At 56.1% G+C, this 21,126-nt stretch overlaps 1 protein-coding gene across 3 annotated transcripts in view; it reads right to left on the minus strand.

The window, feature by feature from the left end:
- EEFSEC (eukaryotic elongation factor, selenocysteine-tRNA specific) overlaps positions 1 to 21,126 on the minus strand; it is a 249,027-nt gene that overhangs the window by 12,394 nt on the left and 215,507 nt on the right. The window contains exon 7 of one of the 3 annotated variants that reach the window (XM_042962241.1): positions 3,169 to 3,288. The exons of the other annotated variants lie outside the window; for them this stretch is intronic. Within the exon in view, the coding sequence (XP_042818175.1) occupies positions 3,169 to 3,288 (120 nt within the window). The remainder of the gene's footprint in view (positions 1 to 3,168; positions 3,289 to 21,126) is intronic. 3 annotated transcript variants of the gene reach the window in all.

Here is a 21,126-nt window from a genome sequence, read left to right on the forward strand (position 1 = left end):
CCCAACCTGCCCCTCCACGCAAAGACAGTGATTCGCCTCTCCTGCAGGTGCCCTCCTGCATGGACAGCGTCTGGAGGCCAGCTGTGGGGGAGGAGCACGCTTCCTGGTGGCCCCCACGGAGACTGTCCCCACCACCGAGGGAGATGAATTTTAATGCTCCAAACACTCACTCCCTAAACGTGTACACTCTTTAACAGCAGTTAATCTTCAATTAAAATACCTAGAGCAGAAACTAAGATAACTGGTTTAAAAGGTAGAGCTTATTGACAATAAAAGTCTTCTTCATATTGCTTTTCTTTAGAAAAAAAATTCCACATATTAAAAATGTCATTTTTATGACTTGGGGGAAAAAAAAAACCTCATCCAGAATAATGAAGGCGAACAAAGGCCCTGGGAGCAGCCATCTTCCAGGGTCCATATGTGGCGTCCTGATTACTGTATCAGCCCCGTTTGCAGAGTGGAGGGAGAGGCGGGCGGGCTGGCTGTCCTCTCCAGCCGACAGCGAAGGGCGGGCTTCGCTGGTCCCTATCCACACTCCTGATTTGACAGTTGCAGGCTCCAATGGTTTTACCCCCTCCCTGACCTGTGAAGACTGCAGCTGGGGTGAACACAGGAGTGCTCCCCCCTCCACACAGACACACGGGCCGTGGGCACGCGCACAGCCCCTCTCAGGCAGATCCCAGGCCCGGCCGGTGGCTCTCAGGCCCCGGGGAGGCTGGTGTGTGTGTGGGGCGGACCCACTCACTCGGCATGCCAGCACCCATCACCCTGCCAACTCCCAGCATGCTCTCTGAGGCTGGATGTACCATTACTGTGTGCACGCAGTGTCCATTTGATGGCTGTCTGCTGTGTGCATGCGGCACCAGACCCTGGGCTGGCTCCTGCCACCTGCACTCTCATGCCCACATGGCTGCGTGCGTCCCTAACGCCCAGCACAGGTACCTGCAAGTGGCGTCACTGCCCATCCCCTCCTGTATTTTACGCCATAACTGCCCCTCGGATCACTGGCCAGCGCTACCAGCCCTGGGGTTCTCTGCAGGCACGGTGGGGATCAGGTACCCTCCTCTGGCTCAGTGCTACCCCACGCGGCTGCTGATGGGCTGATGTGGACCCTCGTCCACATTTGGAAGAAGGGAGGTGTTCTCCTTCTCTGAAGACCCTAACAGGCCAAGAGAAACCCAGGGGGCCAGGAGACAGCTAACACTGGCAGAGCCTGGGGGGAGAGGCTGGACCTGCCATCCCCTTCTCAGATCACGGCGCCCCCACACCAGCCAAGGGCACTCTGAGCCCCGTAGGGAGCGAGCCTGGGCCAGGTACCCACAGCATCCTGTATCACCCTCCAGCAACCAGTCAGGTGGGCACAGGTGTGGTCACCCGTGTGGCCGGGACAGTGAAAACTGAACAGAATGGCCCAGGAACTCAGAGGGTGAGCACATAGCCTTGCTGGGTGGGGCCCAGAGCTGGGCAAGGTTGCAGAGTAGTGGGCACACGGCCTAGCATCTCAAGGTTGGGGGGATTTTGGGGGTCATCTTGGGAGGCCGTGCCAACCCAGGAGGGGTGGGGGCTCTTCGGTCTCTCGGGAAGATGGAGGAAGCTGGTGCCCTGAGATCTGTACAGCTGGGGGCTGGAGACAACTTCGTTTCTGGATTTTTGGAAGCAACGAGCACACTGGCAGCTGCTGTCTCCCGAGATCAAAAGCGGCACAGGAGGTCGCCCAAGGCATGGAGTCCGTTCGCTCATTTATTCAGTCACGGTTCCTGAGTGCCAACTTGGTGTCAGGCATTGCACTGGGTGCTGGGCCTGGCAGAGCTCACGTTCCAGTGGGGAGACAGGCCGCTCAACCGAGTGAAAATGTCAGGTGTCCGTGCTGACGGTGCCTCGCAAAAGCGCCGAGAGCTTTGCTGCTGTGCAGACAGGGGCCGGTGGTCTCCCTAGGGGCCAGGCACCAGGGCCAAATGAACGAACATTCTGGTCAGGTTCCAGAACCTGACAAAAGGTCTTCACCCGCTGCTCTTGCTTCTCTGGTGGTCAGAGTTCTAACCCCTCTAACGTCCCCAGATGCAGAGAGAGGGGGACAAAAAGGTCCTAGAGGCCCCTCTGCGTCTGTGACGAGCGGTCAGGAATTCCATGTGCCACCGTGCCAATCCTGCCGCTCTCCTGCCCCTGACTGTGGCCTCCCCCTGCCAAGGGGTCAAATCAGAACTGCGCAGGCTCCCGCGGAGGCTGCAGGCCCCGACCACTGGCCCCGGCCTGGCAACTTTCCACGCACACACATACACATGCCGTGGGCTTCACAGTGGTCGATCCGGGGCCACTTGTCTCTCTCTGTCCCACGCCTCATTCCTACCTCTCTTACCACACCTCCTCCACAGAGCAAGGGGAAGTGGGAGACGGAGTGAAGGAGAGCCAGAGGCTTCCACACGACGACACGGCGGGGCACACCTGAGCCTGGAATGGCGCACCCAGCTCTTACTGGGCAGGAGTTAGGGCCCCTGCACTGAACAAGCCCTGTGCATTTGTCTTTGTCATGACGTCGAAGTGCTAAGGCAATGTAAATCCTATCCGAGTTCTCTGAGGAGGCAGGAGAGCCCCCACTCCATGTTTTCACGAGGGAACTGACTCTCACGAGACATGGGTAGTTGTGAGGTTACGAAGAAAATTTAGGCCCGGTGCCTTCTATGTATTTATTTTTTTCAAGTTTAGTTATTTCGAGAGAGAGACAGAGACAGAGACAGAGACAGAGACAGTAGGGGAGGGGCAGAGAGAGAGGATTCCAAGCAGGCTCTGCTCTGCCAACGCAGAGCCCGGCGCAGGGCTCAAACTCATGAACCATGAGACCACGCGTGACCTCGGCCGAAACCAAGAGTTGTGCGCTTGACTGACTGACCCACCCGGGTGCCCCCAGTGCCTTCTATTTTCAAGGGCAGTTATTGGGGGGGGGGGTAAGATACCTATTGTACCTGGCCTCCCTGACTCTAAGACCCCAACCCAGGTTTTCAGCACCTTGCTTGCGCCCACCCCCCTGAGCCACCCTACCCACCTGACTCGCAGCTCTGGCTGTTACAGCAGCAGGCCACCAATGGGGCAAAGAGGGTGGGACTGGATCCACACGGGCTGAGGCCTGATCACGAGCGTACTAGGTGCTTACTCTCAAGGTAGGAGGCTCACCTATTCTCTCATCTGTAAGACGGGCACAATCCCTGTCGCACGGGGATGAACGCAAGCGAAGACGCGTGGTGTGGAGGAGGAGCTCCAGAAGTGCCCGGCTGGCTCTCCTCTCTGGCAGCCCTGATAACAAAGGCAAATGGCAGGGGCTCTGAGAAGTGCCTGGCCAGAGTCCTCATGGGACTCTGAACTCGGGATGCTGGCGGACTCGTCACAGCAGTGGGATGCTACGTGTGAAGGCTGACCCCCTGCCTGTCCGGCGCGTGGCGAGCCCTCCCCAAACACTGGTGGCTGGATTACTGCCCAGGTCAGCGGCCGTTACTTCAGGCATGCTGTGCGGTGCCCCTGGTCGCTCGGCCAGCTCACAGCCACCCCGGGTCAGATCAGCTGGGCTCCAGATTCTGAGGGGGGACTTAGCCCAGACAAGCACCAGGCCCAAGGCTAGGCTCAGGCCATGTCAGACAGTCGGCAGGAGATGGGGCTCCTAGAGTTAATCCAACACTCCCCTCTCCTGAGGGAGAGCAGCCCGCTCCCTGTCAGGGTGGGCCCGTGAAATCGCTGTGTCGAATGAAAACCAAAAGCCCTCCCGATCTTCCCGTAAGCGGGCCATGTGTATACGCTGGGGCCTCCTGTGACCGGGCAGCCAACCCCTTGCAGGAGTGTGGGGTTGGTTCCCAAGCTCCTGGGGTGAGGGATGGCTTTGCCACTGACCACCGTGTGACTCAGGATGGCCACGTGAGCTCTCTGGGCTGGCTCGTCGTCTAGCAACTAGGGCCAAACGGAATATGCGTCCCAGATGGCTGGGAGGGTGCCAGGTAGGAGCAGATGGTGGAGACCGCGTGCGGGTTCGATGCCCTCCGTGTCCTTGTTGGACAAGTATCAATCATCAGGTGGTGCTAAGCCCCCTTGCCACCAAAGCCCCTGTGCTCCCTCTGTAGATTGGGTTACAAATGACCCCAGCCTGAAGCTCCTCCCCAGTGGACCATCTCTCCAGTCCACTCAGTCAATGGGCATAGCAAATGGCCTTAGCCCTCAGCTCCTGCCGGCCCCCCACCCAGAAGGCCTTTCCCAGTCCCCCTCCCGGCTGACTTGGCCTCTAAGTGGCAGCTCAAGCTGACCGTCCTCTCTGTTCCGCCTGCTCTGGGACGCATCCCACTGTGCAGGATAGGCTCCCAAGCTCCTGAGGGTTCTGATCCCACAATACAGAAAAGGGCGGTGTCAAGTGGACTGGGGAGATCCTGAAGATTGTACCACAGACCATCAGCCCGGGGGATCCTCTGCCTTAAATCAGAAAAGCAGACTGGATGCCCCCCTACCCCCTTCCACTTTGTTTTCTAGACTGGGTTTCAAGGTCCTGCTGAAAGGGCATGGGCACCTAGAAATGGCAGGGCTGTCCTCTCTCAGCTAGACACACTAGCCATGCCACGTGAAAACACACAGTCAACGAGGAGAAGCCCAGGTCGGGGGGCACTGCACTGCGGGGAGGTCAGGCCAGGCTGGTCCCTCACTGGAAAGCAGTGAGCCTGTGGTGGGTGCTCCTTCCAGCCCCTCTCACCTCTAGATGAGTTCTGAGCTCTTGGGCCCGGTCTGCCAGCCCCCAGGGTTCCAGTGAAGCCCACCTCTGGCTTCAGCCACACCACTGGGGCCCACCCAATGTGCCCTGTGCCACCCTGTTGGCTTTTCCAGCTACGTTGTGAGGGCTCCTCCTCTGGACGCCTTCTGGAAAGACCCACGGCCCTTCTCAGTCTGCATTTGCCCGCGTGCCTTTGCAGAGCCTTCCCTCTGGGCTGTGAGTTCCTTGAGAGGTAGGATGGTAAGGCACTCACCACCTAGCCCCAGGCCTGTGCAGGGTCTGGAACAGGCATTTACTCCACGTCTACCAGAGTGTGTTGATTTGGTTCCCTGTTCTCATGGGGCTTACAGGGGTCACACCCAGCAACCACTGGGGGAACAGACCATAACATCAGAAGCTAACAAGTGCTATAGCTTTGCTGCTTATGTTCTTGTCTGAATGTGCTCTTCCATTAGTCTGTTTAGCTACAGCAACCCTGTGGGGAAGTCCTATGATTTCTCCTAACTTGGAAATGAGGCAACGGAGGTCCAGAGAGGCGAAGTCATCTGCCCAAGAACACACAGCTAAGTAAGTGGTGGAGCTGGAATCTTGACTGGCTTGGGCCTGAGAACCGTGCTCTCACCATTTGGCAACGGCGCGCCTCTCACCTGCTGGCAAAGAGACAGCAGGGTGCCGTGAGTGTGAGGGCTGTGAGGTACCCGACCGACGCAGGGAGACCACGGTGGGGGCCTCTGGGTGGTATTTTAAGCCGAGACCTGAAGGAGGTACACGAGGAAGCCATGGGAAGGAAAGAGGCGGGAGCTTGGAAGGAAGTGACTTGCTTGAAGCTGGTGTGGCGGGGTGGGGAGGGTGAGGAGTCTGGCAAGGCCAGCCCACTGCTCAGGCCTAGAGGCTGTGAGCCTCGAGAAGCCACTGGGGCCGACGTCTGAATGAACGAATGACAGAGTGAATAAATGCATTGTGGCAAGTCAGAGAAGAGAGCTGTGGAAAGAAGGGGTCAACAGTGTCCTCTCCCAGATCCCTTCTTGGGGACAATGACCGCTCTGGCTATTGCCATCAAAGGTCACTGTGAGCTTACCCTCCACCTCCAGGGAGCACAATGACGCCCCCCCCCCCCCCACAGGTAGGTGGGTGGGCTGTGGCTAAGCCCCTGAGGGGGGCCAGGCCCAAGCACTGGCAGCAGGAGCTGGAAAGCGGGAGGCTTCCAGGCCTGGCAGGAAGCCACCCAAGATGCTGACCCTGTGCCCAGTGGGTCAGACCGGCAGATGCGGTGCAGAGGCTGGGAGTGCCGGGCCCCACTGAGGCTTTAAGAGGGGCTCCAGGGGTCCTAGGAGTGGGAGGGACAGAGAGGAGTTCTGTCCTTGACAAAGGACCAGGGCTTTGCTCATTGACCCCAAGTGACCCCTGTACTGGCGATTTCCAGTGCTGAGCATAACAGGGAGGGGAGAATGTGGGAGTGCCGGCCCAAATCACTGCTGCCAAGTTTCAGGGGCGTCCGGGTCCTGGGGAAATGGTTGGGTGGGCCTCTGTCCTCACAGACTGGGTGGACCCAGAGTCTCCTGCCTCCCAGATTACCTCGTTTCTACTTACCTCCCAGCCACCGGACCCACACACCCTACTTAAGCCTCCAGGTCTGTGATCCTGACCTTCCTCGGGCCCAATGCCTCTCCTAAGCCCACCAAGACCACCTCTTCCAGGGAGTCCTCTGTGCTGTGTGGATGAGGCCTGCAAGCCCCTGGACAAGTGGCTGGTGCTGGGAGGCCTCAGGCCAGCTTCATGACTCTTGAGGACGATGGTCGTTGCCACGGGGCCAGTGGAAAGGGTAAATGCAATGGTGGCACTGGGCAGGGCTTTCCTTTCAGCTCTGCTCAGCTGACAGGGAGGGTTTCAGTAGTGCCAGCAGGGCCCTGCCCTCCCAGGACCAAGCAGACGTGATTCAGGATGGCCCTCCTCTCCCACTCTGGGAGAGGTGACACCAGTGGAAGCCAGGGACCGTCTTAAATGCCAAACCAGCATTTAGTTTCCTCAGCTGGGGTAGACACGGCCCCACACGTTTGGCCACATGGCATTGTCATTTCAGTCACTTGGAGGAGGATTTTTACTTGGTCTTCTTAAAGACTACAACAATGAGAACTGCTAGGATCCGGGGGCGTTTTTTATCCAAGGAAAACCCAAGCGTGCACAGGAAAGAAGGGTCAGGGCCGCTGCCCGCTTCCCAAGGTGGAACCAGATCTGAACCAACCCCCTTGCAGTGCCCATGGTGCCGTGGCAAGGTCCAGAGTCGGGGAAGGAGGAAGGGGGCCCAGGAGAGTGGCTGGGCCACCCACGGGCCCCTGCGCCAGGCACTGTGTCATGGAGACGGCAGCTTAGGAGGCTCCGGGCTGCGTCTGCTCCCCCTCTGTCAGGGAGGCGCCGCGGATGGCTGCAGAAGAGCACCCAGGGCCTGGCCCCTCTGCCTGCAGCCCCCCACCCCTCCCCCAACCCACTTCCCTCTGAAATCATGGTGCCACGTGCCATCACACAGCCCCTCTTGCCGGTCTCAGCTGTCACTAGATTCCAAATGCACCTGCCCACGTGGCTGGGGGAAATGTGGGCTGGGGGCTGCAGGGGACTGGTGGGCAGTGCCGGGCGGCTCCTTCACCCCTGGGGATGTGTGCAGAAGGGCTACAGCGCCCTGCTCTCCAGCTCATCTGGCACTCCTCTTCTCCCTGATCTAAATTCCACCTGCCCTCTAAAGCCCACCTGAGTCTCTCATCACCATCAAGACTCGTGGATGGTCCACCCAGGGTTTCCCAAGTCTCTCTTCCATGTCACTGCCTTTGCCACCACTTCTTTTACCTATTTCTTTAAATCAACTTATTAATTTAATTAGAAAACGTTATGGACTACCACTACCTGCCTGTCAGTGCCAATTCCCTGGGCCTCGGTCTCCTTGCCTCCTGTCCATCTGTCCATCTGCGGGCCGGGGGGTTGGGAGCACTGGGCTCGAGGCCAGCCTCAGAGCTTGGCTGTGACTCTGCATGAGACTCTCATGTCTTATACATGAGACTCTCAAAGCCAATGACTTTGGTAGGAAGGGACTCAAAAGCCAACAAGGCAGTGCATGGGACACAGCCAACACCGGGGGCTGATGTGTGCAGGGCTCACTGAGGAAGTCCTACACACTCCACATCTGGCTTTCCGTACCTCAAGTGTGGCCCCTGGAGGTGCTTTAAAAATTGTGGATCTGTTGCCAACATTTAAAAATGTGGGCCCCAGGGCACCTGGGTGGCTCAGTTGGTTGAGTGTCGGCTCTTGATTTAGGCTCAAGTCATGATCCCAGGGTCATGGGATCGAGCCCCATGTCAAGCTCTGTGCTGTGTGTGGAGCCTGCTTGGGATTCTCCCTCCCTCTGTCTCTCTCTCTCTCCCTCCCTCCCTCCACCCCTCCCCTGCTCACACACACACTCTCTCTCTCAAAATAAGTAAACTTTAGAAACAAACAAATAAATAAAAACATGGGCCCCCATTCCCAGGGCAACAAGTGGCCTGAGGTGAGCAGGGGCTGCTCAGAGAGGGCCTAGGTCCCCTGCCCTGTAATCAGTGCCCCCTACCGCAGACTCAGGACTCGGCAGGGCTGCCTGCCTGGTCCTGGGGGCGTTCTAGTTTCCTGGGCCCATCCTACAGACCCTTGAACTCGGTCTTGTCTCAGGTCTGAACAGCTCTTCCATGGTGAACCCTGATGGCTGTCTGGAGAGCGTGGAGGAATCCAGACCACGCACCACGCCCGGGGGTGGCCCAGGGAAATGCCAGAGGAGGGAGCTGGGGCTGGGGCAGATGCGATGGAAGCTGTGCATTTGCCACCCAGGGCCCTTTCTCAGGTCTCTGAGCAACGTGGGGTTTGGAGAAGTCACAACGGTAGGAAGAGCTCACGCATTCAAACAAGACGCCATATGGGCTGCCAGGGAGCACAGGGGTGGCATGCGGGTGTTGGGAGGCCTGGGACCCTGCCTTGCCATTGCCGCTGCGGTGTGCCCTCACTTTGGCCCTCGACCGTTTCCTCTGTGAAGCCCTCACCAGCCTGTGGGGGGAGGGGTAAGAAAATTCCCGGTGCGCTTGGTGCAGTGGATGCTGGGGAAATGGCAGCTGCATGAAGAAGTGGCATTCTGTTCTTTGGGCACGGCCCCTCAACACGCTCTTAACCTTGGACACATCTCCTCGCCAGCATCAGGTGCATTCACGCCCTCTACTCTCTCCCAGCAAGCACCTGGTGATCCCCCTTACTGCCACAGCTACTTGATCACTGAGTCTGGTCTGTCTGCTGATTATCTTTCTCTGCCCCCTCCACCCAAGCCATCATCCTGGACCCTCCGACCACACCCCTCACAAAGTGGCCCATGAGATTTTACTGGAGGCTTCACTGGGCTCCTGCCAAAGACTCTTCATGGACCCATCATCCCTCAGGGGGAGCCCTGACCTCCTCAGGCATCAAAGCATCCCATGCCCTGTCCAGCGCTTTGGGCAGCAAGAGTGTCCCCTCTCCCGAGCACGGCCATGGCTCCCTCCGCTTGGAAGTTCCTTCCCCAGAGGATTCCTCCCACCTCCCAAGGCTGAGCTCAGTGCCACCTCCTCTGAGAAGGCTTCTCCCCCAGCTATCGCCTTTCTCTGGGCCCGCAGACAGAGGTGCCTGGGCCCTCCTTCCTGGGGCTCACACTCTCATCAGAGACAAAAGAGAAAAATGCCAGACTGAGAGTGGAAACCAGCCTCCACGGCATTTCTGAAATATTTGAATGACTCACTCACCTGCAAACGCAGGACATGTGACATACAATTCTGAATTTCTAGCTTGTCTTGAAAAGCCGGAGGACCTATCCTCACATTCCCAGCCTACGGCAGTGGGGTGGGGCAGGCTGTGCTGCACTGTGGGTCCACCAGCTAGTCTGTGTCACTCTTTTGCCTGAGACTGGCTCCCCTCATTTCTGTGACCTGCCTGTCCCCTGTAGGCACCCAAACTGGCAATCCAGCGGGATAAGCCTCTGAGCCTGAGCCTCCCACCCCCGGCCCTGCAGCCTCAGAGCTTCTGGCCCAAGCACTGGCCGACGCCTGCTGGACAGGGCTCAGTCCAGGCTGCGGTGGCCCGAAGGGCACATGCCTTCTCGTGCTTGTTCTCACCCAGGAATCAGGTGTGATGGCCAGAGCTCAGGCTGCACACTCAGACTGCTAGGACCCGAACCCTGGTTTGGGCTCAGATAAGCTGTGTGGCTTTGTGCAAGACATCAGACTCTCTCTGTGCCTCAGTGCCCTCACCCCAACAGTGGGGACAGCACTAGACCTTACTTCATGGGGTTGTTGCAAGGCCTAGGTGAGTTAGAATGTAGAGCACTTAGAATTAGTGTCCAGCACAAAGCGAGGTCAGAGCAGTATTAGCCATTTTGATTCTTACACCACAAACTCTATCACCCTGGTGTCCACCATTCATTCAACCCATAGCATAAATCTCAATTACTGAGTACTTACTGTGCACCTGACCCTGTTCTGGGTGTGAGGGACACAGCAATGTATAGGTTATGTTTGTAATGGGGACAGCCTTACAATGAGTAAATGAACGAAGGAGGACACTTCGGAGAGTTCTGTGAAAGAAATACAACAAAGCAAAGAGCGACGGCACCGGGTCCAGGGTGGGGGTGCTGTTTGGGAGGGGTGCTTGGGTAGGCCGGTCTGAGGCCCAGATGCCAACATCTGAGGGGGGCGCCAGCGGGGGCTTCACGCGGGACCTCACGGGGCAGGAGGGAGGCTGGTGTGGCCGGGGAGGTAGCTCTGCCCAGCTCGCCCTCGCCAGCCACGGCGGCTGCCCCTCTGAGGGAGGAAGCCGACAGTGTCCACCCACACCCTCTGCCAGCCACCTTTTGTGGATGGCCGTGAGCTGGGCCGAGTGTCTCCCACCCCCTCCACCGCCCATGAGGCTGGGGAGGGGCTGTGGGGCAGCAGGAGGGAGAGGGGTAGGGGTTATTTCTTCTACCCTCTCTTTGCTCTTTTTTTCAGGTTCACCCTCGTACGGCTGTGAGGACACGGAGGGAGAAAGGGCAAGAGTTGAGAGTGGCGGGAATTTATGAGCTCAGAGTGCAGGCTGCCTTTGGCAGGGGTAGGGGGAAGGGGGCTCCTTTTGCCAAAACGATATTTAACTTTTTTTAAAGGCTGCTACAAAGCCATGATTAAGCTCAGGGCCCTAAAACAAGACCATAAAATCGAAAAATATTTATCTGGAAGGGTGGCAAGTCCAATAAAAGTTTTATGAATGTTTTATAACTGCCCTGTCAGGAAGCTGGCCTCTCACTCACCTCCCTTCTGTGAAAAAAAACCAACATACACACCCTGGCACAGCCTCACGCTCACTAACACGGATGCACACTCACTGGCACACGCTCACATCTGTGGACACAGAGACTCAGATGCACCTGCACACACGCGCAGCCCACACGGTCCCCTGCTGGCCTGCGTGCTCTCAGGTGGGAGTGGGGCATGGGATAGGACGGCAGACAGGGTGGCCTGTCTCTGAGCCTGCACCAGTGGGCAGGGACCTGCATCCCGCGGCCCGGCCAAGACCGCCAGCATCTCAGCTCTGGGCACGCTGCCTCCTCCTCCACCACGTGTTCTGGCTCTTGGCTACAGTGTCTGCCCTCGGCAGGCACAGGGCCTCGGGTCCAGCCTCCAGCTGGCACCCTATTTTCCCGGGAGACGCGCCTCAAGGTCCAGGCATTTAAAGGGAGCTTTCCGCTTTGAGGCCTTAGATTTCTCTCCTGTAGCAGCCCAGGGGGCTTACCGGGAGGCCAAAGACTATCAGGGGCTTTATTCTTCATAACAATCCGTGGGCATGGGGGTTAGGACCCCCACTGAGAGAGGGAGACCCTGAGACTCGAGGGTGTTGCCAGAAGTCACCCAGGAAGAGGCCTCACAGAGACGTATGGTCAGCCCTGTCTCTAGTGCCTTCTCCTGTCCTGGGGCTGTGGACAAGGTCCACACCAGGCCCTGGTGGGAGTGGGCCATGCCAACCACTCTCACCGCATCTCCCATGGCTCACTCCTGCCCATCTGTTCACTGCCTTTCCTACCTCGGGGCCTTTACACAGCACATGAAAGACGAGCACACGGGTGGAGGAGGGCCAGCTATGCACCTGGCACTGACAGGTGCATCCAGATCCCAGCTCACCCCATTTGCACATACTTCCCGTCCTTTGGGTAAGGCGACAGGCTATGGATCTATGAAGTGGCCACCAAGAGGACTTAGGAGCCCATAGGGATCTGACTCCAAGTCACAGATGGGAAACGGCCTTTGGCAGAAATCAGACAGAGTGAACCAGGAGCTCAATTTCCAGTTAAGCACCCAGACTTCCCTTCACCTCCAAGAGCCAATGAGGAACCCCCAGTTCTCCCAGAGAGGCTGGAGGGATTCCCACAAAGTCCTGATATTTAGGGCCAATCCTGAGCTTCCAAGAACCCTGGGCTGAACACAAGCATCCGGGGAGAAAGTTCCTCCGAAAACCCAGGGACTGCCTTCTTCTCTGGCAGGAAATGGTGAGTGGGGTAAGGGTGGTGGGGTGAGGGTAGAGGAGAGGCTGGCAGGCCCTGGCCCTGCCCGTAGCTCTGCACATTCTAGGACCAGATGACCACGCTCCTGTGCCTGCCTACAGAAATGCTCTGACACTGCTCAGTGGAGGGCAAGAGTGGAAACGGCCCCCGTCTCAGACGGGTGACAGGCACACCAGCACGGTGCATTCAGACTTTGGGCTAACACACAGCAGTCACGCAAATGTCACCCGGAAATGCGGCCTAGAACAGCAAGAGTCCCATCCCCACTTGGTTCAGTGTGAGACCGGATATGGAAACACTGAAACACGCAGGAACCGTCGACACTGGATGCAACGGTGTGTAGGCAGAGCACAAAGATGCACATGGACATGGGGTCTCCAGCTTAGGGGGGTGGATGTTGCCTTCAGGGAGAGTGGGGGAGTGGGGGTGGTAGGGCTTCCACTTTATTAGCAATCTTCTGTTCTCAACAAAAGAGGGGGGACCGGAGCAGGTGACAGACGCTCACCTCTCTTTGCTTTTGCTGGTTTCAGGACTGTCCATTCTGTTCTGTCTGGCCTAAGTGTTTCAGGCTTACAGATTTTATTTCTATTTTTAGAACATCGAATACTGATTGCAAGGAGAAAGAGGTGCAGGGATGTGAGATGTGAGGTCGCCACAGCTGTGCTCTGGGTGGTCTCTGCCCCTGCCTAGGTACCTGCTCCTCCGGCCTTGGCTTCTTTATCTGCCCACGAGAGACTGTGGCTGAGTCAAGCCGGGCCTTTGGCGCCTGCTACCACACGAGTCTCTACCCGCTTGCTGCCGACACACCCGGCCTGGGAGGCGCCAGTAGCCACAGGACCCTTTCTCATATGGGGGAAACAAGGTCGCAGAGCTGTGCAGCGGCGGGAGCCACAGGGACAGCTGATGAGGCTCAATCTCGCTGGGGGTCAGGGCAGGGTTCCTGGAGGAAGCTCTATGACCCCAAAGAAGACACTTCCTCAGTCCTCAGTTTCCCTTTTGTTCATGGAGTTCCTTCTACATGGAGGGGTCCCTGGCCACAGGCCTCTGTGTGCTTCCAGGGCACATGCCCCAGACGAACTCTTCCCAGGGGCTCCTTTCTCACCGTGGCCACAGCAAGAAGCCCCTGGTACCACCCTGTGTGGACAACAGGGGACCATGCCCAGGGTGAGGCTGGCCGGCAGATGGTTTCTGTCCACTGCGCTGTGTTTATGTTAATTGCAGATATTTTTAACGTATTGTGTTACTCCATCCATCTTTGTGAACGGTCCGTCTTGTAAAATTCTTTTAATGATGTTATTTTTCCTTGCCTATCTTCATCATCTACAATTATTTATAATATCATTGTCTTTGTTTCAAACACCGGGTATAAACATTGTTGTAACAGTCTTCGATGGGGTTCATATAATTTTTACAATTGCCTTGAAATGCTTCGATGGCCAAAGGGGGAGGAGGTTGGTCATTGGTTTGGGGGAAAAAAGGCACCCCGAAGTGCTCTCTGCTCTCGGTGAGAGGTCCTCCTCCATCAGGATGGCTTCCAGGAGAGGCTGGCCCTTGTCAGGGGCGGTTCCTCCCAGAAAGTGGGGGGCTGGAAGCAGCTAGCTGGCTGCGGGGTTAGGTTTCAGAGCAGCCTTCCCCACAGACATGGGGCAAGATCCATAAAGGCCACCGTCGGGGTAAGACGCCAGTGAGGAAGATGGATGGCTTGTTTTCATTTTTATAGGGAGTTTCTGAAGCCTCTACTCTCACCCCTCACCTCTCCTCAACTCTCTTTTCTCCCAGCCAAGTGCTTTTCAGAGTCTGGAGCACAACACAGTGGAGTGCCTGAGACTAGGGCAGAGCCCACCCTCCCCTCGAGGTCACTGGGGGCTGTCCATAGCTATCCCTGACAGAGTGGCTCTGGGCCCCCCTGTGGGATGAGTCAGCTCCACAAGGGGAGTCAGCTGTCAGTGGACCAGCAACCGGTCTGGAGCCCTGGGGACGCAGGGGGCTGCCGGAGCCTCCTGCCCTGTGCCTGCTCTGCCGTGCTTGCTGTGAACTGTCAGGGGCTCCCCAGCAGTCCGCCAGCCCCCTCGGAGCACCAGTACCCTCATCATCCCTGAGCGCATTTCAGACCCCGGCCTCCTCTGCCTAACATCCTCGGTGGCTCCCTAGTGCCTGGTGGTGAGCCCCGGGCAGCCCACCCCCCAGCCTCATACCAAATCTCCTTGCCTCCCTCTGTGCCTCCCAACTGGCCGGGTGTGCCGGCCTGCCTGCTTTCCTCAGGTGTGCAGAGCTCTGGGGATGTGCAGGTGCACAGATCTGACGTGGTTCCTGCCCTCAGGGGGCTCCTAGGCAGCTCTTGAGTCTAGCAAAGGGTAATTCATCCTTTAAGGCTCGGAGAAGCCCCCTGCCCCAAGTCCCCGGCTCCCTCCTGCGCTGTCTCAGACCACCTCCACGGCCCTGGCTGGAGGACTGATGGAGCTGCCTACCCATGACGCAGCTGGCCTGCCTGGGGACTGAGCAGCTGAGGACAGAGCCTGGGCTCTGGCACTGAGGGATTTGTGTTGGGTGAAAGAGACCTTTGGACCAGAGATATGGGAGCCACAGTGGATGAAGGGTTGTCTGTCTGGGTAGACTCCTGCGCAGGGCTTTGGGGAGACAGAGCTTATACTCTGGGTATCTGAGGGTCGGCATCTAAGAGGTACTCAGACCCCACGGTAGGAAGGCAAAGTGGGGAATTCTGGCAGATCCTTGTGAGCATGTCGGGCTGTGAACCACAGCCTCTACTCCACTCACCTTCTTTTCTAGACCTCTTTAAAGAAACTTAGATATGGCAAGACAGTTACCAAAGAAACGCAAATGAAAACATCCAGTGCTGGTTTTCACGGGTCAAACTGAGCAAGGATCAATAACACAGGAGCAGCCCGTGCTGGCGAGGTGGTAAAAGAGCCGGTGCCCTCGCACAGGGCTGACAGCAGTATAAAATGACGGGCCACTTCTGGAGATCACTTTGCCAGGAGCTTTGAAGAACATTTTAAATGTTTACCGGTCTTTTCTTTTTAAAAATCAGAACAATTCAACTTCCGAGCATCCATCTGAAGAAAAACGCCCTATATTAAAAGAGTGATTTATACGCAAAGATGTTCCCAGCCATGTTATTTATGATAGAGGAGTTGCCAACACCTGAATGTGTCACACAGTAGGCTGTGGTACGGCCAAGGGTGGGGGTGGGGGCGGGGACTGCCATCACAACACCATTAAGATGACGGTCACGGCAATGGTGACAACAGTGAGGTTTATTGTGCCCTTGAAGGGTGCCGGGCACTGTGCTGAGTGCAACACGTGCTTGTACATTTTACTGTGCACTCAGATCGCAGGGCACCCACACAGGGCATGCCTGTTATCCCCATTTTATGGATGAGGGGACCGAGGCTTGGAGAGGCCCAGTCACTTCCCCAAGATTATAGACCTGGTGAGTAAAGATGCTGGAATGTGGGCCAGGCTCTGGTCTGAGGTCAGGACGCAGGCTCTTAGTGCACTGCTCAGCCCCCCGAAGACTACGGGGTAACATACAACAACAAGAATAAAAGCTTGCATAATAATATTGATTGGAACACCGCACAAGATTGTGCACATCGTATCATCTCAATTACATAAACAGCAGCCTTTGCAAAGAAAAGGCAGAGGAAACCAAGTGAAAATATTAATGACGGGTATGGGAGACCTGTTTCCCTCCTTGTTACTTTTCTTCAAATGTAAATTTCCCTGAATGAATATTACTGTTACTTTTAGGTTATAAAAAACAAGCTGTGATTTTGTTTCAAACCACCTAAAACATCTCATTTGGAAATAGCGCCTGCCCCCGTGTGTGAGACTGTGTGTCCCTGCTGGGACGAGAGGAGGCCAGTTGGGCGGTCTAGGGCCAGAACAATCACCTATACAGACCACAGTTCTAATGGGAAATTCTCTCCTGTTGCTCAAGAGTCACAAACATTGCCCGGTCGGAGACCCGGTTAGGCCACTGGCAGACTCTGATACCTTAATGCTTTCCCACCTCACAAGTCAGCATGCCAGGGTTGATGAGAATAAATGACATTATCCTTGCGATCGGGCCAGTCACTGCGACTGGGAGAGGGAAGGTTTGCAACAGCCGAAAGGACATGGGTCTTTCAAAGGCCACCATGTATGCAGCTGACAAGACAGAGCTTAGTCGGGGCTTCCTGCATGGGGCCCTGGGGACCCAGGAAGACTTGGCTGGGGATCTCAGCCTGGGGGAGGCACCCAGGGAGACAGGTGAGAGGCCAGAGCAGTCCAGGGGGCCCAGGGAAAGAGACAGCCCAGGATGTTAAGGGAGTCCTACAAAGGGCATCTCACGCTGTCCTGAGGCTGAACAGAAAGAAGTGAGGCGGGGAGGGAAAGGCTGTTCCAGCACGAGGACAGCATCACTGGGCATGCCTGCTTGCAGTGACCACTTGTTTCTGCTGCTTGCAACAGGTCCTGATCTTCCCTGGGGAAGCAGGGTCTACCCTTGGTGCCAGGAGGAGCCATGACACAGGCTGGCCAGCGGGCGTGTGCACGCCTCCAGCCACAGTACTGGTTTGGAATGGGAGTGGGGCTCCACTTTGGTGAGACTACTAGAAGAAAATCTCTCTCCCCTGACTAGACTTGCAGCAGGGAAGACCACTCAAGGGAAAGCCTGCCTGGGGACAGCCACCTGGGGGAGGGCAGGGCTGAACCTGAGGACACTGGGATCTAAGAGCTAAGCTGTGCCTAGAACAGAGCACCACTGCTGGACTTTTTTGGACACATGGGTCAACGAGTTAAGGTTCCGTTACCTGCAACGGCGACTTCAACTAGTCCATTTCTCAGGCCCACCGGGGTGACCCAGGTGACCGTCTGGAGCAGCATGCTCACTCACCCATTTCTTCAACAAGGAGCAATCAGCATGTGTAAAGACAAAGACACCCTCACCCCCCCCCCCCCCCGCCCGAGTTGCTCCTTGCATAGCGGTGCACCAGGGTGGATGCGGCTGAGATCCACAGTTGTCTGTGCGGAGAGGTGACAGTGGCATTGTAGGCAGGGATGGCGGACCGGAGAAGGCATCTGAGCTGAGCCCAGAGGACCCTGCACAAACGGTAGAATGAGGGATAGCCGCTGTGTGTCTACGAAGGGCAGATGGGCAGCATACGGCCAAGACGGGCAGGGCAGGAGTGGTGGAGAAGGCTGGCAGAAGGCAGAGTGGGAAGAAGCCAAGTGCCATGCGAATGAGCCTGGACTCTGGTCCAGACAAGAGGGTCAGCCACAGCAGCTTTCTGAGTGCCAGTGCCTGGCATACTCTCGTGACAAGCCAGGGGCTGCTCAGCAGGGGTTACAGAAGCCACAGAAGGCAGTGCTTACCCAACAGCCAGATGCTGGAAGAGGTCATCTGAAGAGTTAGTACATTTACCCATCTCCTGAGAAACACAAACACGAAACTTCACTAAAAGCAAATACTAAACTAACTGTCTTACCCGATGTTTGACTCCCCAGGTGAGTCAGAGGGGCCTCATGGCCCCCTGCCCCTGTGCAGAGGAAGGGAACTCAGAGTGACTGAACTTTGATAAGGATCCAGGCACATTATATACATTTTCTCATTTCTCCATCACAACTCTGAATGGGGAGCGCTCCCCATTTTTATATAGGAAAGCTGAGGTCCAGGGCATTCCTTTACCCCAGGGGGGACTGAGCCCAAACTGGAACTTCTGGAATTCACCCTGGGCCCTGAGCTCAGGCCAGGTGGAGCAGATGGACAGGAAGGTGAACTGTCAGAGGCAGGGAGCAGAGGGGGAAGAGCAAAGACCCTGGAGCCAAATGGCCTAGATTCCAATCCCAGTGCTGGGACTCATGGCTGTGTGATTGTGGGAATGTTCCTATACCTCTCTGTGCTTCTGTTTCCTCAATGGTAAAATGGGAATTTCAATCACTGTATTTCAATAACTGTAATTATAAAACTCTGTGCTTCTGTTTCCCCACTGGTGAAATGGAAATTTCAATAACTATAATAGCATCTTCCTTCACATCGGTTGCAAAGATTAAATGACATCGTTATATGCAAAATACAGAACATTGGACGGCATACAGTACCAACTACGTAAGTGTTTTCCACGCATACATTTAAAAATTCTCCCTCTGATACTGGATCACAGACACTGAAGGAACTCACGTGTCCCGGCCAGCTTCCGTCACGCCCTTATTCAGCATGTATGTATTGAGCCCCTACTCCTGCCAGGCACGGGGATGGGGTCTCCCCGAGTCTCCCCTCATCTGCTCATGCAAACTAATCTATGGGACGGTCAGGAAGTGCCCACAGACAGAATGGCCCAAATCCAAAGCCCAGTGCCTGAGAAAGCCACTCAGAAGTTCAAAGATGACTTCAGATGTTAGCCCCAATGGGAAAAATCAGAAAACATGTGGGTCCTGAACGGGAGGGCGACAGGAAATTAAGTGCGGGACGGTTACACGGCCCAGCGCCACGTAGCCTTTGGGAGGGAGGTGTAGGGAGGCTGTGCACCAACACGAAGAGCTTCTTATGACAGACGACCCCAAGGGAAGACCCAGGGTGAGCCAGGGGAGTGGCGCTGTGCCACAGACAGCAATGTAGTCACTGACTGAATCTGGGCCGGGCCCTTCACACACATGGCCCATGCCACTCTCTCACTGGCCCTCCTGCACAGCCGACACACAAGCCCAGCGAGGCAGAGGAATGCTCCGGTGTCTCAGCTGTCAATGACAGGGGGTACTTAAAGTCTCACTCTCGACCCTGGGCTCTTTCTGCCCCCACCCAAATGACACCTGAAGAAATCCTGGATGGAGATGTAACCAAAAGTCCACTGGGGTGCCACTGGGTGAGCAGATTGTGGGTGGCATTTTTTTTCTCCAGATTTCTAAGCTTTCTCCCTAATGAAACCATGCAACTTATACAAATGAGTGAGAACTGGTTTAGGATTGGCAGACAGCATCTGATGTTTCTGGTTACTCCCATCCAGAAGTGACCCAGTCCTGCCAGGAGAGCTCTCTGGAGAGGTACAGGTGGTGACCCCAACCTTTGAGCTACAAATAAATAAACATGGGGCCACAGGAGCTCAGCTAGGAGCCACGAGTCCCTGACTCACTAGCAGGCAGCAGCAGCCCCTTCAGCCCAGGGTTGGGCCCTATGTGAGCCACGAGTGGCTGCCTGGGGACAGGAGCTGCCTAAGCAAGCCAATGGCCATCTGCAGCTCACCAAGTGAGCTAGACTTGACTCAGGTGGTTGTGTGGCCTGGTGAGAGGGCCCCAGGGGAGGACGAGGGCAAGAGCGAGGTGAGCCCCAAGCCTACGCATTGGGTGCTGGGTTCTCTCCCTGCTCTGGCCTGCCTGGCTCTACACCCCCTGGAATTCTACACTCTGCTGTCTCCCAGTCCTCTTTTAGCATCAAGACCGGAGCTTTGCAGTCAGACAAAGTGGGGTCCAGACTTAGCTCCCGTCCAATGCCCAGCTCTGTGACCTGTGTAGGGCCTCACTGAGACATCTATACCGTGGAGACCAAGTGAGACGCTGGCTACCAAATTCTCAGCCTTGAGATGGCTCTCCAAAGGCTCGTGTTGGTGCAGTGACCAGTGTTGCGGTCGCTATTCTTCTCGCCTTCCTCAGGAGCACCTGCTGACAGGGAGGAGCCCGGGGAAAGCTCAGCGGCTTGCTGGAGCAGCAGTCACAGCAGGGGCAGCAAGCTCTGGGCTAGCGTTGACCTCACAGACACAATTCTAAGCGCCTGCATGGATCACTTGCAGAAGCATGTGCTGGGCTGGCTCCCTTTTGTCCTGACCACGGTCCTTCCCAGGAGGGCTGGGTGTAGTGTGGCTGCCAAAGTCAGAGGGCCGTCCAAGTGTAAGACCCGGGGCGAGTGATTTAACCTACAAGTAGTTCCCAAGTCTAAGGGCCATTGTAAGAACGAAATGGCATCGTTTACGTAAAGCATCGGGACCAGAGTCTGGCACACAGCACGGGCTGAAGACCGGCCAGCAGGAGAGGCTGTACCAGTCTGCGCTATGCTTGGCCCTCCGGTCGCAGGTTTTTCTGCGCTCCAGCATTCGGCTGGGAAGGCCAGCCACACCCCCTTGTCAGTAACTGTAATTACCAAGGCTCTCTGAATATGTGTTAAGTGTTTCGGTTAATGTGGTGAGTTCAGAATCTGGGGAGCTGATGCACAGGTTAACTCTTGTTACTCACACGTGTCTCCAAAGGTCTCGAGGTTTGGGGTGCATGACCAACTGCCGTGGCAGTCCAGGGCACTGGGGATTAACACACAACATCTGGCAGGACTGCCCAAGCCAAGATTGTTCCGTGATAGGATGTGGGGCTGGCTTCTGGTTTCTGGGACTTTCTTTCAGGTATTTAAGACTGCTGGTTGTCTGTTACATTAAGGCTTTCTGGAGAGACAGTACTGAGCCAATCACAAAAGTTCCCATTAGCACTGCTTGAAACATTAAAGCAAAAAACCAGTTTACCGTAATGATTTTATTTAGGCAGCATAAATGTATACGGAAAAAATGAAATTTTCCCTAAAACCACAAACTGTTAAGAAATCGGAGAGTTCTAGAGAGTGCTAAACAAAGAGAAGTACTTCTCAAAGAAGTTTCACTCAACCTGTAAGAATCCAGGTAAATAAAGGTGCTGTGTTTCTAGCACATGTCAGGCTGGAAAAAGCCTCTCCCTCCCCTCATGATTGCTGGGCCCAGATCTCAGGACTTCCCATCACCCCAGCACCCAGAGAACATTCCAGAAGACAAGGCCTAAGGGAAGAAATAGGCACAGCACTATAGTGTTGAGG

This window comes from Panthera tigris, chromosome A2 (assembly GCF_018350195.1).
Source record: "Panthera tigris isolate Pti1 chromosome A2, P.tigris_Pti1_mat1.1, whole genome shotgun sequence".
In the NCBI taxonomy this organism is placed as follows: domain Eukaryota; kingdom Metazoa; phylum Chordata; class Mammalia; order Carnivora; family Felidae; genus Panthera; species Panthera tigris.